The sequence below is a fragment of the Physeter macrocephalus genome, chromosome 5 (assembly GCF_002837175.3).
Source record: "Physeter macrocephalus isolate SW-GA chromosome 5, ASM283717v5, whole genome shotgun sequence".
Lineage (NCBI taxonomy): Eukaryota > Metazoa > Chordata > Mammalia > Artiodactyla > Physeteridae > Physeter > Physeter macrocephalus.
The window spans coordinates 93,186,345-93,200,977 of NC_041218.1; the positions used below are offsets into that span (position 1 = coordinate 93,186,345).

Consider the following 14,633-nt stretch of genomic DNA (forward strand, 5'->3'; position numbering starts at 1 on the left):
AGAATCCAGGCGCCGCCAGCTCCGCCCAGCCCGCGGCTCCCGGCTGTCCTGGAGATTGCATTGTGCTGCAGCTGGTGCACCGACGCTGGCCGGCAGCGGCGCGGGGCCCAGAGTAGGTGGGCGCCGAGGGCCCAGCGCACCAGGGAAGCCGAGGTCGTGGGGCCGGCGCTTTCTTCCGTCTCCCGCCGCACTCCTGGGGCTGGCGGCGTTCCCTGGGCGGAAGAGCAGGTGAGCGTCGGAACGTGGCCGCAGCGCTCACCTCTAAAGCGAGTATTTAACCTGAGAATGGGACCTCTCGATGGAGGCACTAGAAGAGAACGGAGGTTTCTGGTAGCTTCGTGTGCACGCCACAAGCACAGCTGGAGGGCGTTAATAGCTACCCACCTGTATCTATCACATCCCTTGCTTCGCGTTCTTGGGATAAAAGCAGGCGGGAAAAGCTTGGGGAGGAAAGTTGCCAGGGATGAAAGTGGGGAGAATTAGGGAGAGCCGAGAGTCGGTTAAGTAGGAATACTGAACCAGAAGTAGATAAGTGGGACTCAGTCTCTGCCTACCCTCCCATGAGACAGTGACCTTAGGCTTTTTCTGCCGCTAAGTTTCAGCCACGTGTCCTGAGCGACGCCAGACTTTTCCTTGTCACAAATTGATGGATTTTCCATCTCTCAACTAACAGTATTGGAGCTGTAAAATCATCAGGTTAGTTCCCGTTATATCTTCTCCGCTGTTAACATCGACAGTATTCACCTGTATTTCTCCCACGATAAGTACTAGTAAGTTAACAGGTCAACCACACGTGTGCAAGAAGGTTAAGCATTTCTGACGTAAAAAGAAACGTTAACTTTTCCTTCGTGTACAGTGAGTATGTATGGAGGGAACCTATTTTTCCCAGTGCCAGAGCTAAAGTTTTTCTTGATTCAGCTAACGGATTTTCGAGAATGTGATAGTAGTACTTAGCTGTGCCAAACGCCGTTCGAACATATTAGATGCTCGTAACAACTCAAGCAAGTATGTCTCACTACACTGCATTATGCTTTCTCTTTGTCACAGAGGTTCTCCCCTAATATACTTTGTTTGATTTAAATCACGGTGTGAATAGGATTGAATGTTCTGAATGGTGGTCTCACAAATTGCCAAGGGCAGTGTGCTGAGATTCACATTAGGTTTCATTATCTATAATGCACAAAATTTGACTTCAATAATTTTTGAATATTAATGATGAATAAGCATTATCTTTGAATTATGGATTGTTTTTCCTTCCCTGGCTTTTACATTGAAAATTTTTAGAAAAGTTACATAATATTCATTCATTCAATGAAGAGTTTTGAGTTCCTACTATATGTACCAGCATGAGTGTAGAAACATTAGATTCAATCCTTGTCTTATCCCAAAGGAGCTAATGGGTAGGTAGAAACCCATTTAAACAAACAGTATTACCAGGTGCTTTGGAGGATGTGGATTTGTTTATTCCCAAGCTTGGCTGCCCATTAAAATCACCTGGAGAGCTTTAACAACCACTGATGCTTGCATCCTACGCCCAGAGATTCACATGTAATTGCTCTGGGGTATGGTTTGGGCATCCTGCTTCCTAAAATCTCACCAGATCATTCTAATGTACAACCAAGATTAAGAACTACTGATTTGGGCTTCCCTGGTGGCGCAGTGGTTGAGAGTCCGCCTGCCGATGCAGGGGACACGGGTTCGTACCCCGGTTCGGGAAGATCCCACATCCCGCGGAGCGGCTGGGCCCATAAGCCATGGCCGCTGAGCCTGCGCGTCCGGAGCCTGTGCTCCGCAACGGGGGAGGCCCGCGTACCGCAAAAAAAAAAAAAAAAAAAAATTATTTTAACAACAACAACAAAAGAATGAATAAGAGTGAAATTATTCTTGCTAAAGTCACAATGACCTAGTTGCCATTGGACACTTTTTAGTCTTTACTTAACTCTTCTGTGATGTTTAAGATGTTTATCCCCTCCCTCCTTCGTAGTACTATTCCCTCTCTTGACTTCTGAATGTCACGTTTCAGATTTATTCCTCCCAGCTCCAGAGTTCATCTCTCTGTCTCCTTTACATTCTTTTTTTCCCCTTTTACTTAAATGTTGGTGCTTCTAAGGATTTCTACAAGATATGGCATCCATAAGTACTTTGTCCATGTTTTTAGTTTCAACATATTACCTAAAGATTAAAGACTTATCTTTAGCTTTTTCTTTAGTACCATATCTATATAACCAGTTATGAGGCATCACCACCTGGAAATCCCCTGAGCACCTCAACTTCAATGTGCCCAAGCGTGGACTCGTTTCCCTCCCAAAGTCTGTTCCTCCTCCTGGTTCTCTGTCTCATTGATTGGAATGGCCATCCGCCCAGTCTCTAAAGCCAAAAGTGTACACATCATCCTAGAATTCTTTCTTATTACACAACACGTGCTGTCATCAGGTGATTTCCAACTCCTAAATGTCTTGCTAGTTTATTTTTATTTCTAAATAGCTCCTAAACGTGTTCCCTTTCCTCTATCCTCATTCCTGGAGTCCCCGGTCAGGTACTTATTACACACGGCTTGGTCTACTACAGTGGCCTCCTTACTGTTATTTTACCAACAGCCCTAACCCCTCCATCGAAATCTTTCTGAATCAGAAATCTGACCATGTCATTTCTCTGCTAAAATTTTTCAATTACAACTAGTATACGAGGAGAGACAAATAACTTACACAAAAATATATGCTCATGGAAGTATGTCATTTGCACAAGTTAACACAATTACTGAGCCTGTGCGTCTGGAGCCTGTGCTCCACAACAAGAGAGGCCGCGATAGTGAGAGGCCCGTGCACGGCAATGAGGAGTGGCCCCCGCTTGACACAACTGGAGAAAGCCCTCGCACAGAAACGAAGACCCAACACAGCCATAAATTAATTTATTTATTTTTTTATTTTTTTAAAAAAAAGGTACCACTTAGTTGACACACCTGCAGGAGATGGAGAGTGAAGGACAAGCCCCAAGTTTCTGACTTGAGTGTGTAGGGCTGGACGGTGATGGCATAACCAGGATCTGGAATGCAAGGGAGATGAGACAGGTTTGATTCATGAAACGGCAACTACCTTTCTTTTGCTTTACACTTTACCTACGTAGGTGGCTTACATCTTTCTAAGTCAAACAGTAATAGTGATAAAGTGATGAACAGTGATCAGTAAAACTAGCTTATCTTATTCCACCTCTACATTCTACCTAAGGAAATTGAAATTATTGGTTTATATTTAGGTTATAACAGTACTTTCAGGATTAGCCAAACAAAAAATTGCATGTGGAGCAATTAGACCTTTCTAAAGTTGGTCCATATTTGTTTTTAAGTTGGTAAGGCCAAAACTGGAATATGGAAAGCAGCCAACACTATGAAATGATAGGATTTTAAGTACAGTATAGCAACTATAAAACACAGGAATTACCTAATTTAATCACTTGTCCCTCTTTGGGTATAATAGTGATTTACTATGCAATTATGTGATTAAATAATTAAATTATTTAATAATAATTTAATAATATTAAATAATTTGTTATTATAATAATTATTTAATAATAATTAAATAATAATTCTTGCATACAGGGAGATCAGCTCGGTGTTTTGTGACCACCTCGATGGGTGGGATAGGGAGGGTGGGAGGGAAGGGATATGGGGATATATGTATACATATAGCTGATTCACTTTGTTATACAGCAGAAACTAACACACCATTGTAAAGCAATTATACTCCAATAAAGATGTTAGATAAATAAATAAATAAACCAGTACATCTTTCGAAATGCTGACTACTTAAAGTTGTTCTGTTACTGCCATTTAACTTTCCTGGATAAAACAAGGTATTTCAAAGTGCCAGACATACACAGTACTATATATGAAATGATTCAAATCAAATTTGTTGGTTAATCAGTGCCAAACAAACTAAAATGGAAAATCTAAAAAGTAACATGGAAAATCGTAATATGTATTCTAGGAAGATATCTTGTGGTTTTCCACATCCTGAGCATTTATAAATTTGAGCAGAAAATGTTACAATAGTCGGTTAAGTATGGAATTCAAAACTGTTAGTGTTTGACTTGAACAGGGTAATTTGTACAGAATATAAATGTCATAATTGCACAGTGTGCTGAAAACTATCTGTGATTTATAAATAGAGGCAGAATTCAGTAGTATCCTATTCGATACTGTGAAAAGAAGCTAAGAAGATTCCTAAGCCCACAAACCTGATGAAAAATACGTGTTCTTGGCAATTGAAATTGTAAGAATGATGGGATTCATCAAGTGAAAGTGGCTTTTCTCTACACAAACTGATTATCTTTTTCAGATTTGAAAGAAATCTGTATTCGTGAAGAGTGACTGCATGCAAACCACAACATGTCAAGAAAGAAAAAAAGATCCAATAGAAATGCTTCATTCTGGGCAGCTGGTAAAAGTCTGCGCCCCGATGGTGCGATATTCAAAGTAAGTATTGTTAAATGGTTAATGAGCTTAGGTGTGATTTCCTTTTTATGCTCTGACTTCTTAAAAGTAAGACCACCCCACCACATGGGATCTTCAGACGCCTAGCTTTGGAACCAGGGTCCGGTCTTGAGCCCTCGTGCTGCCAACTGCCTGGTATGTGTATGATCTAAGTGGTCAGACAGTATTTGTCTTTTTGAGACTGGCTTATTTCACTGAGCATAATATCCTCAAGGTTCACCCATGTTGTACCATGTATCAGAATTTCCTTCCTTTTTAAGGCTGAATAATATTCCATTGTATGTATATGCTACATTTTGTTTATCCATTCATCCCAGCTTGAGTTGCTTCCATCTTTTGACTCTTGGGAATAATGCTTCTGTGAACATGGATATATAAATATCTTTTTGAGACCTTGCTTTCATTCTTTGTGGTATATGCCCAGAGGTGGAATTGCTAGATCATATGACAAATCTATTTTTAATTTTTGAGGAATTGCCCTGCTCTTTTCCATAGCAGCTACACCATTTTATATTCCCAACAGCCGTACTCAAGAGTTTAGTCCCTCAGCACGCTCATCAACACTTGTTGTCTTCCAGGGTTTTTTTGTTGTTGCTTTAATAGCCATCCTGATGGATGTGAATTATCTCATTGTGGTTTTTATTTGTATTTTTCTAGTGATGTTGAGCATCTTTTCAAGTGCTCATTGGCTATTTGTATATCTTCTTTGGCACAATGTCTCTTCTAGCCCTTTGCCCATTTTTGAACCCATTTTGTTTGGTTTTTTGTTGTTGCTGTTGTGTTTACTCTGGAGTTTTAAGAATTCTCTATACTAGATACTACTCTTGTCAGATATGTGGCTTGCTTATGTGTTCTCCCAGCATGTAGCTTGTCTTTTCATCCTCTTAACAGGGTCTTTGGCAGAGCAGAAGTTTTTATTTAATGATGAAGTCCATTTTATCAATTTTTCCTTTTGCAAATTGTGCTTTTGTTGTCAAGAATAAGAAATTTTTATGTAGCTCTAGATATTAAAGATTTTGTCCTTTGTTTTTTCTAAAAGTCTTTTAGTTTATGGTTTACATTTAAGTTCATAATTTTTAATTAATTACTGTGTGTGAGACTTAGGCTGAGGTTTGTTTGTTTGTTTTTGCCTGTGGATGTCTAATTACTCCAGTACTGTTTGTTGAAAAGGCTATCTTTCCACTATTGAATTACTTTTGCATCTTCATCAAAACTCAGTTGAGCATGTTTGTACGGTTCTTTTTCTGCATTCTCTGTTCTAATCCATTGATATATGTCTGTCCCTCTACCAATAACACACAGTCTTGATTACTGTAGCTATATAATGTCCTGAAATTAAATAAACTTAATAAATCCCACTTTTCTTTTCCAAAATTGTTTTAGCTATTCTAGTTCTTTTGCCTTTCCAAATAACTTTTAGGATGATCTTTTCTATACCTACAAAAAAATCCTGCTGGATTTTCCATAAGAATTGTATGAAAAATGCATATCAATTTGGGGAGAACTGAATTCCCTACTGTGTTGAGTCTCCTCATGAACATGGTATGTCTCTCCATTTATTTAGATCTTCTTTGATTTCTTTCATCAGTGTCGTATAGTTTTCAGCATACATTTTCTGTACATATTTTGTATGGCTTACACTCAACTATTGTACTTTTGATTTCAGTGTCCATATGTTCATTGCTGGTGTATAGAAGTAAAATTGCTTTTTGTGTGTTGACCTTACATTATGTGAACTTGCTATGTTTACTTATTGGTTCTAGGACGTCCCTCTTACAAATTCCTTAGGATATCTAAGTAGACAATCATGTCATCTGCAAATAGAGACAGTTTTACTTCTTCCTTTCCATCAGATGCCTTTTGTTTCTTTTTCGTGCCTTATTGCACTGACTAGAAGTTGCAGCACTGCACTGAATAAGAGTGATGAGAGCAGACATCTTTCCCTTGTTCTTGATCTGGGGGGAAAGTATTCTTTCACCTATAATTGGGTTGGCCAAAAAGTTGATTTGGGTTTTTCCATAAGATCTTATGGAAAATATATATAAAGATCCTAATATAATATTAAGTGTAGAATTTTTTGTGGATGTTCTTTATCAGGTTGAGAAAGTTCCCTCTATTCCTGTTTTCCTGAGAGGCTTTTTTAAAAAATCATGAATGCTGTTTTGTCCAGTGCTTTTTCTGCATCAATTGATACAATCATGTGATTTTTTTTTCTTTAGCCTGTTAATATGATGGATTACAGTGATTGATTCTGAATATTGAAACTTCTGTTTTAACTAGCTTTTTCTGACACCACCACAGCAGGGGAAGGATGAGAAAGCACCACCTCATTACTCTCAGGTGGAGGTAGAAGCCTAGGTTTTCCACTTGGTCTCCTTTGACACCCCGGGGGTATTACTCATTACTGCTGAGAAGGGGTGAGAGTTCCAGCTCCCCATGCAGGGGGTGGCCGGGTAACTGCTGGGCAATGATGAAAGTCCTGGCTCTTCACTAAGCATTCTCTAACACTACTCCCGGAGGAAGGGAGAAGGGCACCTCACTGCTGCAGGGTTGGTGTGGAATTCCAGGCTCCCCACATGGTCTCCGCTGATACCCTCCTTGTTACTGGTCGGCAGGGATTAAAGCCCCAGCTCCCTACCTGGCCTTCTCTAACACCACCGTGGAGGGGTGTTGGAGAACTTCGTGACAGCTTTGCAACGGTACAAGTGTAAGCTCCCCACTCGACCTTCGCTTGTGGAGGTGAGGGCCACAGTTTTTTCTCTGGTGTTGGGCTGGAGTAGAGCCATTATTATTTAAAAGCTTGCTAGGCTGCCCCTTTCTTGGTGCTTTGGCTAGAGAGCAGGCTTTTGCTGGGGCTGTTTTTGTCTGCACCCATTGCTATTTCCAGGTTGCCAGCTTCTTCAGCTTCCAATCTGGGATATTTGAGGCAAAAAGAAAACCCGGGGAACTCACCATTGTCGTTCCTTAGGTCCTGCCCGAGGTCACTAGCCTGCCCGCTCTCTTCTTGCCACCTTTCAGAGTTTCCTTACGTTTGTTTTGTATATGATATCCAGAGTTTTTAGTTATACTAAGCAAGAGCAATAGGGAAGAGTACATCTACTGCACTTTCCCTTAGACAGAACTTTTCTCTAATAAATATTAAATATTTAACAATTAACTAAACTAAACTCTGATTATGGTGCTTTCTAAATGCCTAATTAAAGTTTTATATGCTCTCAGGTTGGCTTTTAGAACACTGGTAAGAAAATACAGTTGTGATCTGTGCTATACGCCTATGATAGTTGCTGCTGATTTTATCAGATCTATAAAAGCCAGAGACAGTGAATTTACCACAAACCAAGGTATGTGAAAGCTAGAGTTTTGCTGCCTTTGTAAAACTTTAAAAACAAAACAACGAAACTCAACTCTTTTGTCTAATCAGAGACAACACAATTCGGAGATTTTATTTTAAAATCTTTCGGTTTCTTACGGTTTTTATAAGTTTTTTAAAATATGTTTTTATTCAGTACCTTGTAAACTATGGATAATAGAGCGAAGTTTTAGTCAGCCCCATTCTCTCACCTAGACTATTAGGTTAGATTCCTATCTCACTGCCTCCAGTCTTATCCCATTCCAAACTACCCTCCAGACAGCCCCAAGTGACCTCTCTAAAATGTAAATTTGATCACTTCTTCTCCCCGCTCACAGTCTTCCTTAGACCTCTCATCACCTAAAACAGTGGTTCTCAAAGTGTGATTTCCCAGACCGGTTAACATCAGCATTATCTGAAAACTTGTTAAAAATGGAAATTCCAGACTCCACCACAGGCCTACTGAATCTGAAACTCTGGGTATGGGTCGGGCAATCTGTGTTTTAAAAAGCCCTCCAGGTGATTCTGAGCTTGCTAAAGATTGAGAGCCACTGACCTAAAGAGTAAAATTCCAGCACGTGTGGATAATGTAGAAAGTTCTTCACGATCTGGCCTCTGAATACGTGTTCTGCAGCTTTATCTTCCATTAGTTTCTCTCCATGGCCCACCAACTTTATTCTTCAAAATACTAAGTTATTTAAAGTCCCTGAACATGCCCTAATCTCTCACACTTCTCTACCTAGAATGTCCTTCTTAGGCCTATCCCTGCATCCCTATCCCCCTGGGAAAGTACAGTTCGTGCTTCTTAATGCTGTAAAACTGTGACCAAGGAACTTGCCTAATCATCCTCCATTCATGTCCTGTCTCGTAAGCCCCGGCTTTTTGTTGTACTTAATCCTACTGTACTGTAATTTCCTCCTCACCTTCCTGTCTCTCCCACTAGACTATGGGCTTCTTGAGGGTTGGAATTCTTTCTTGTTGATTTGTATCCTCAGCTCTAGCACAGCATTGAAAATATATTTGACCAATAAATGGTTGTTAGATTGAAATTTTATAACTCTCTTGAGTTACAAAGGAGAAAGCACCCTACCTACATCCTCAGGAAGAAGCAAATTCTCCTATCCCGTAGATAATCCTGTAAGTCAGTGGATTGCCATAGAAATTCTGAGTCAGTAGAACTAGAGCAATACCCAGAAATCTGCATTTGGTAAACACCCAGTGAATCTCATACAGGTAGTCCTCAAAAAAAACTTTGGAAAAGTTAAAGTACATCTATTCAGAATTTATAACACCCAAAGGTGAGAAAAATGTGTCCTTTAAAACCTAGGAAAGCTCTGATATATTTGGCTATGTTAAAATTTAGACTTTTATATATAAAAAGAGAGCACAGATATTCTCAAAGACAAATGAAAAACTGGGGAAAATATTTATAATATTTTTGATGTTTATGATAGATAGCAGAGCTAATTTCTTCATTTTTTTAATTTAAATAATAAGAAAGGAGCAACTAAAAGAAAAATTGTACATAGAGAACTACGCAAAGAATATGGAGAGAGAGGCTACAAATAAAAAAATATGCTGTTGGGTATACAGTGTAGGATAAGTTGTAAGGAAATCAGAACTGTCATCGACATTGGTGTATATCTATATTGGTAAACTCTTGAAAGAAGATTTTGTAATATCTTTCAAAATGTTAGATGCCCACCCAGCAGTTATACTCCTAGGAATTTACTTCATGAATATACTCACAAAAGCATGTATATGGAGTATCTTCATCGCAGCATTGTTTGCAAGAGCCGCAAATGAAAAATAATCTATGGTCCATCCATCACAGTGGAATACGCCACTAAAAAGAGGAAAATAGGTCTGAATACAGGTCCCAGATACATCCGGGGGAAAACACAATATGGATAGCAACGTACATAGAACGTTCACATTTGCTTAAATTTTATAGGTATTCATAAAATTGTTCTAGAATGCAGTAAGCTAATTCCCACCTTTGGGAAAGGGGTCTGTTTGGCAAGGGTGTTGTACTTTTCATTTTATCAAATTTTTTACTATTTGAATTTGTACCAAATCTAAATTGCATGTAATTTAAAATATTTTAAATTATTTTAATGCTATCTTGTTTGAACAGATGCTTCTTAGGCTAAAAATAGTTATTGTTACTTTATCCTGTACAGACATTAGAATTTGGTATCTTGTGTGCATGTGTGTGTGTGTGTGTGTTTCTGTGAATTTTAATGTTGAACTATTTGTTTTATCAGGTGATTGTCCATTGATTGTTCAGTTTGCTGCTAATGATGCAAGAATTTTATCTGATGCTGCTCGTATAGTCTGTCCTTATGCGAATGGAATAGACATTAACTGTGGTTGTCCTCAGAGGTAAAGCTTAACGAAGTTGGAAGAATTTTCAAAAAGATTAGGAAAAACTATGTGAACATGGTAAACTATCATTCTGGTATTCCAAAAATTAAAAAATAAGGAAAATAGAGAGAAAGAACTTGGGCTCTAAATAAGAAGCAAGAAAAAAAAAGGAAATATTATTTAGAAACATACATGCAAAGATATTTTCTGATGGCTACAACAATATATAGACCCTTGACAAGTTTTTGTCTCACCTCACCACTAGAATTTTTTTTATGTGTGGATCTGCCTTGAACCTCATCCATAAGTAATTATGTGAGACTGATGTTTATGGCAATCCCTAAAATGTGTTTTTACTGCTATGTCAGACATACTTGCTCTAAACACTATGATTCTATGATTTGGGAGATCACTTGTTTTCTCTTACTTAATTTCAGTTATAAGAAAACCTTCTTATAATTACCTTTTCTTCCTATACCATAGTTGTTTGGTTGAGTCTGAGTAACTGGGTGTTGATAGGATGTACTTATTTTGACGATAATATCCCTACCTTCCTGGCACTATACTAGATTATCTGTCAATAATTCACAATGTGTTCAAAGAATAAAATCAAGGTTTTATGTATAGCATAATCCAAATCAGATTAGATATATTTGAATACTCATTAGGAGAGTTCAGTAAGCTGTTTAGTGGTATTGGAATGCTGTAAGCCAAAAATATCTTTCCTCTTAAGATTAATAAAACCTCTTGTTATGGACCATAAACATCAAATTTGGAATTTAAAAAATCTCTAGTAATTGCAATTACAAATACTTAAATCTGTTTTGGTTGAATGAACTTTAATTTTCTCACTTGCCAGTGAAAACCATTTCCCCTAAGTATTTCTTGATCTGGGAACATGTTTTCCTAATCTCGATACACTTAGAAGTGTTGGATCTATGAATTTTAAAAATCTGGTTCCATTCCAGGTTGCTAGGTAGAGAAATAATAAATGCACTTACTGTGCTTTTAGAATTGTATCTTCTCTTCCAGCTGATAACAATTTATTTGTTGTTGTATTTACTTTATGAAGGTGGGCATTGGCAGAAGGTTATGGAGCTTGCTTAATAAACAACCCAGAGCTTGTTCGAGACATGGTGAAACAAGTAAGAAATCAAGTGGAAAATCCCAGATTTTCAGTATCTATTAAAATAAGGTAAAGATAATATTTTAATCTACTGACAAGATAGTCCATTACTCAGGCAATAAAAGAATATTCCTTTTGTCTGAAGGTGTGGAGATGTCTACTCTTCATAAGTAGGCATCTAGTATATGAAAATGTTGAAACAAAACATTTAGTAAATGAATAGATACCATAATTTTTATTTATAATCCAAAAAATTTCTTCTTCGTATTTTTTAAGAAAAATTAAAATATGCCTGTATTATTAAAAACTCTCTCCCAAGAGAAACAACTTTTTCCATGAACTATTTAATTAACTAATGCTAAGAAACATTCCTGATACCAAGAGTAGAAAATAGGAATGATATTTGCACTAAAATTTCACAGTGAAAAGAAAATAAACTAAAAATTAGTCTTTTGGTGACAGGTTAAAAACATACTTCAAGATAAATTATTATAATTCTCCCACTTGCAGATTGGAGCATGCACAGCAAATATTAAGATAGCACCTTTCAATGCATCTGTGATAGTACTTTGATAAATCTTTCAGTTATCAAAGCCAAGAGCGAGGAGCACTGGGTAAAAGTTATTTGTCATCCTATTGTTATCAATAGTGAAATAGGTAAATTCAAGGTCTTGAATGGGAACTGATCCCTGAACAAAACCTCACTGATAGCGGCACGTGGTGATAATATGATATAGCATAGGTAAACTAAATAATGTAACAGATGAAATATTTTTCTATTTAGTTTATTGATGTTAGCATTAAGATTTGTGTGCTGTGAAAAGATAGATATGATTTTGAAATTATAGGATCCATGATGACCTTACAAGAACTGTAGATCTTTGTCGAAAGGCTGAAGCAACAGGGGTTTCTTGGATTACAGTCCATGGAAGAACTGTTGAAGAAAGACATCAGCCAGTTCACTATGAGGCCATTAAAATAATTAAGCAAAATATGTCTATACCTGTAATTGCTAATGGAGACATCAGAAGCTTAAAAGAAGCAGAAAATGTGTGGCATATTACTGGGACAGATGGTAAGAAATAATTACTTCAGTTTTTTTGTTTTTTAATTAGCAGAAAAATTAGAAAGTGGGGGTGGGAGAATAATATTAATGTGATTTTCATTATTTTTCTTTCATATGGAGCCATATTTTCCTGTTTTACCAACTTAAGCCAAGCAATTTACTAAAATGATGTTAATCCTTATACTTAGAAACAACAGATTATTTTAATTGGGGTAAATTAGTTCAGTTAATTCTCTGCCACCATCTCATCCAGTTAGTGACCACTAGAGCCTATAGAATTCGTGAATCCAAGAGTGGTCCTAGGAGCCAAAGAAACCCCAGACTGCTATGCAGTTTCATTATCCCCTTCAACTTTGGCATACCACGCCCTGTGATACCTGTTGCTGGATGAGAGAATGCAGACAAACTTCAAGCAAACCCAATTTATGACAATCCAGATTTACTCTTAAATCCAGAAAACTAATTTTTTAATGTAAAGTCTTTAAAATATAAGAAAAAAAGTCTTGTGAGTTCATTTACACTTAATTGGTTTATAAAAAATATCAAAATGAATTCTTTAATAAGAATTAGTCTAATACAAGGGCATTGTGAAACCTTGTAATAATACTTTATTTTTGAATATTCTTAGTTTGTTTCATTGAGTTTGACCCCATAACCATGAGTTCTTAATGTGTGGACAAACGTGATGTGCTTTAATTTGTAGGTGTGATGGTTGCAAGAGGACTCTTAGCCAACCCGGCCATATTTGCTGGATATGAGGAAACCCCGCTGAAATGCATCTGGGACTGGGTTGACATTGCTCTTGAACTTGGAACTCCTTATATGTGTTTCCATCAACATTTAATGTACATGATGGAAAAGATAACTTCGAGGCAGGAAAAAAGAATATTTAATGCTTTGTCAAGCACATCAGCAGTCTTAGATTACCTTACAGACCATTATGGGATTGACTGGACTTCCTAAGTTATTTTCTATCTTTAGTGAAACCACCCAGGGTCACATCTTGGTTTTCACTTTGAATCAGTGGCTCTCAAACATTAGTATAAAAACAATGCCCTGACAGAATTTTTAAAAGTCATTCCTAGACCATATCCTCAGAGATTCTGATTCAGTAAATCTCTAGGGTGGACCCAAAATTTAGTTTTAAAGAAGACCCCAGGTGGTTCAAACATTGACAAACATTGCTCTGAATCCTATTATGGATTTAAAACCGTAAGAATTTTTTTCTTAAAGGAATCATGTTTTTAACATTTTTAAATAAATAAAACTTTTTATTTTGATACTAAAAGTATGACTCATGGTATCTGTAAGTTAACATTAGGTATGTTTTAAATGAAAATAAGAGCAGAAAAGTGAACAAATTCCAACATCTGTATAAAGTGAAAAGGAACAAGAAATTCTGTATAGAATGCATTCAGGGCTTAAATTAAAAGTTCAAATTGGAAAATCAAACTGCTACTTCCTAATTCATGAATTACACACCTCAAGGTATTTCTTTAAATTGCATGTAATAGAAGTTAATTAGATGTGATGTTTTCTATAATTTAAAACTAAGATTCCATGAAATTCTTTAAATGACATTAAATTTGTTACATTTCGAGCCTTCTAAATCTTTAGAAGATTGAGAGCTTGGTAAATATACCTGTACGTAAAATATTAATTTCTGTCCCCCACATCTTAAATATAAAAAATTTGGTAGCTAATCTGGAGATGATTACACAGTCAGCCCTCGGTGCTAGACCACTTTGTATATGGGACTTGAGCATCCACAAATTTTGGTACCCACAAGAGTCCTAGAACCAATGCCCCACAGATACCAAGGGACAGCTGTGTATTTAAAATATTATTTCCTGGAGAACAGTAACCAGGTTTTATTTTTAATTTAAAAACCTAATTTTCATACCCTGAATAGTAATGTTATTTTTATGCTTCCCAGCAGTTGATGATAATTTTAACTTTAAAGTTCCATGGTTTAGGGAATTCCCTAGCGGTCCAGTGCTTAGGAGTCCCTGCTTTCACTGCCAAGGGTGCAGGTTCAATTCCTGGTGGGGGAACTAGGACCCCTGGAAGCTGCGTGGCACAGCCAAAAAAACTAAAAAATTTAAAAAAAATAAAGTTCCATGGTTTGGGGATGTCACTAACAGAATTTTGTTGGTGGTGAACGTGCCACTGCAAGAATTATCTCAGGGACTTCCCTGGTGGCACAGTGGTTAAGAATCTTCCCGCCAATGCAGGG

General features: G+C 37.4%; 1 protein-coding gene across 5 annotated transcripts; it reads left to right on the forward strand.

Annotated features, from left to right (window-relative positions):
- Positions 1-42: 42 nt before the first annotated feature.
- DUS4L (dihydrouridine synthase 4 like) lies at positions 43-13,809 on the forward strand. Of its 5 annotated transcripts, XM_055085083.1 has the most exons (10): positions 43-228; positions 597-696; positions 2,940-3,067; positions 4,335-4,471; positions 7,105-7,228; positions 7,709-7,830; positions 10,106-10,223; positions 11,278-11,400; positions 12,180-12,406; positions 13,101-13,809. In XM_055085083.1, exons 6-10 carry the CDS (start codon positions 7,764-7,766, stop codon positions 13,358-13,360), a joined length of 795 nt encoding a protein of 264 aa, XP_054941058.1. In that variant the 5' UTR covers positions 43-228; positions 597-696; positions 2,940-3,067; positions 4,335-4,471; positions 7,105-7,228; positions 7,709-7,763; the 3' UTR covers positions 13,361-13,809. The 5 variants fall into 5 exon arrangements, with proteins under 5 accessions (XP_054941058.1, XP_007105385.1, XP_007105388.1 ...); XM_007105323.4 differs by lacking the exon at positions 7,105-7,228; XM_007105326.4 differs by lacking the exons at positions 2,940-3,067; positions 7,105-7,228.
- The last annotated feature ends 824 nt before the right edge of the window (positions 13,810-14,633 follow it).

Coding starts and splice junctions, on each gene's coding strand:
- DUS4L (XM_007105323.4), top strand. CDS start 4,371: ATGCAAACCACAACATGTCAAGAAAGAAAAAAAGATCCAATAGAAATG. Junction 7,831..10,105: donor TGAATTTACCACAAACCAAG/GTATGTGAAAGC, acceptor TTGTTTTATCAG/GTGATTGTCCATTGATTGTT. Junction 12,407..13,100: donor GCATATTACTGGGACAGATG/GTAAGAAATAAT, acceptor TTTAATTTGTAG/GTGTGATGGTTGCAAGAGGA.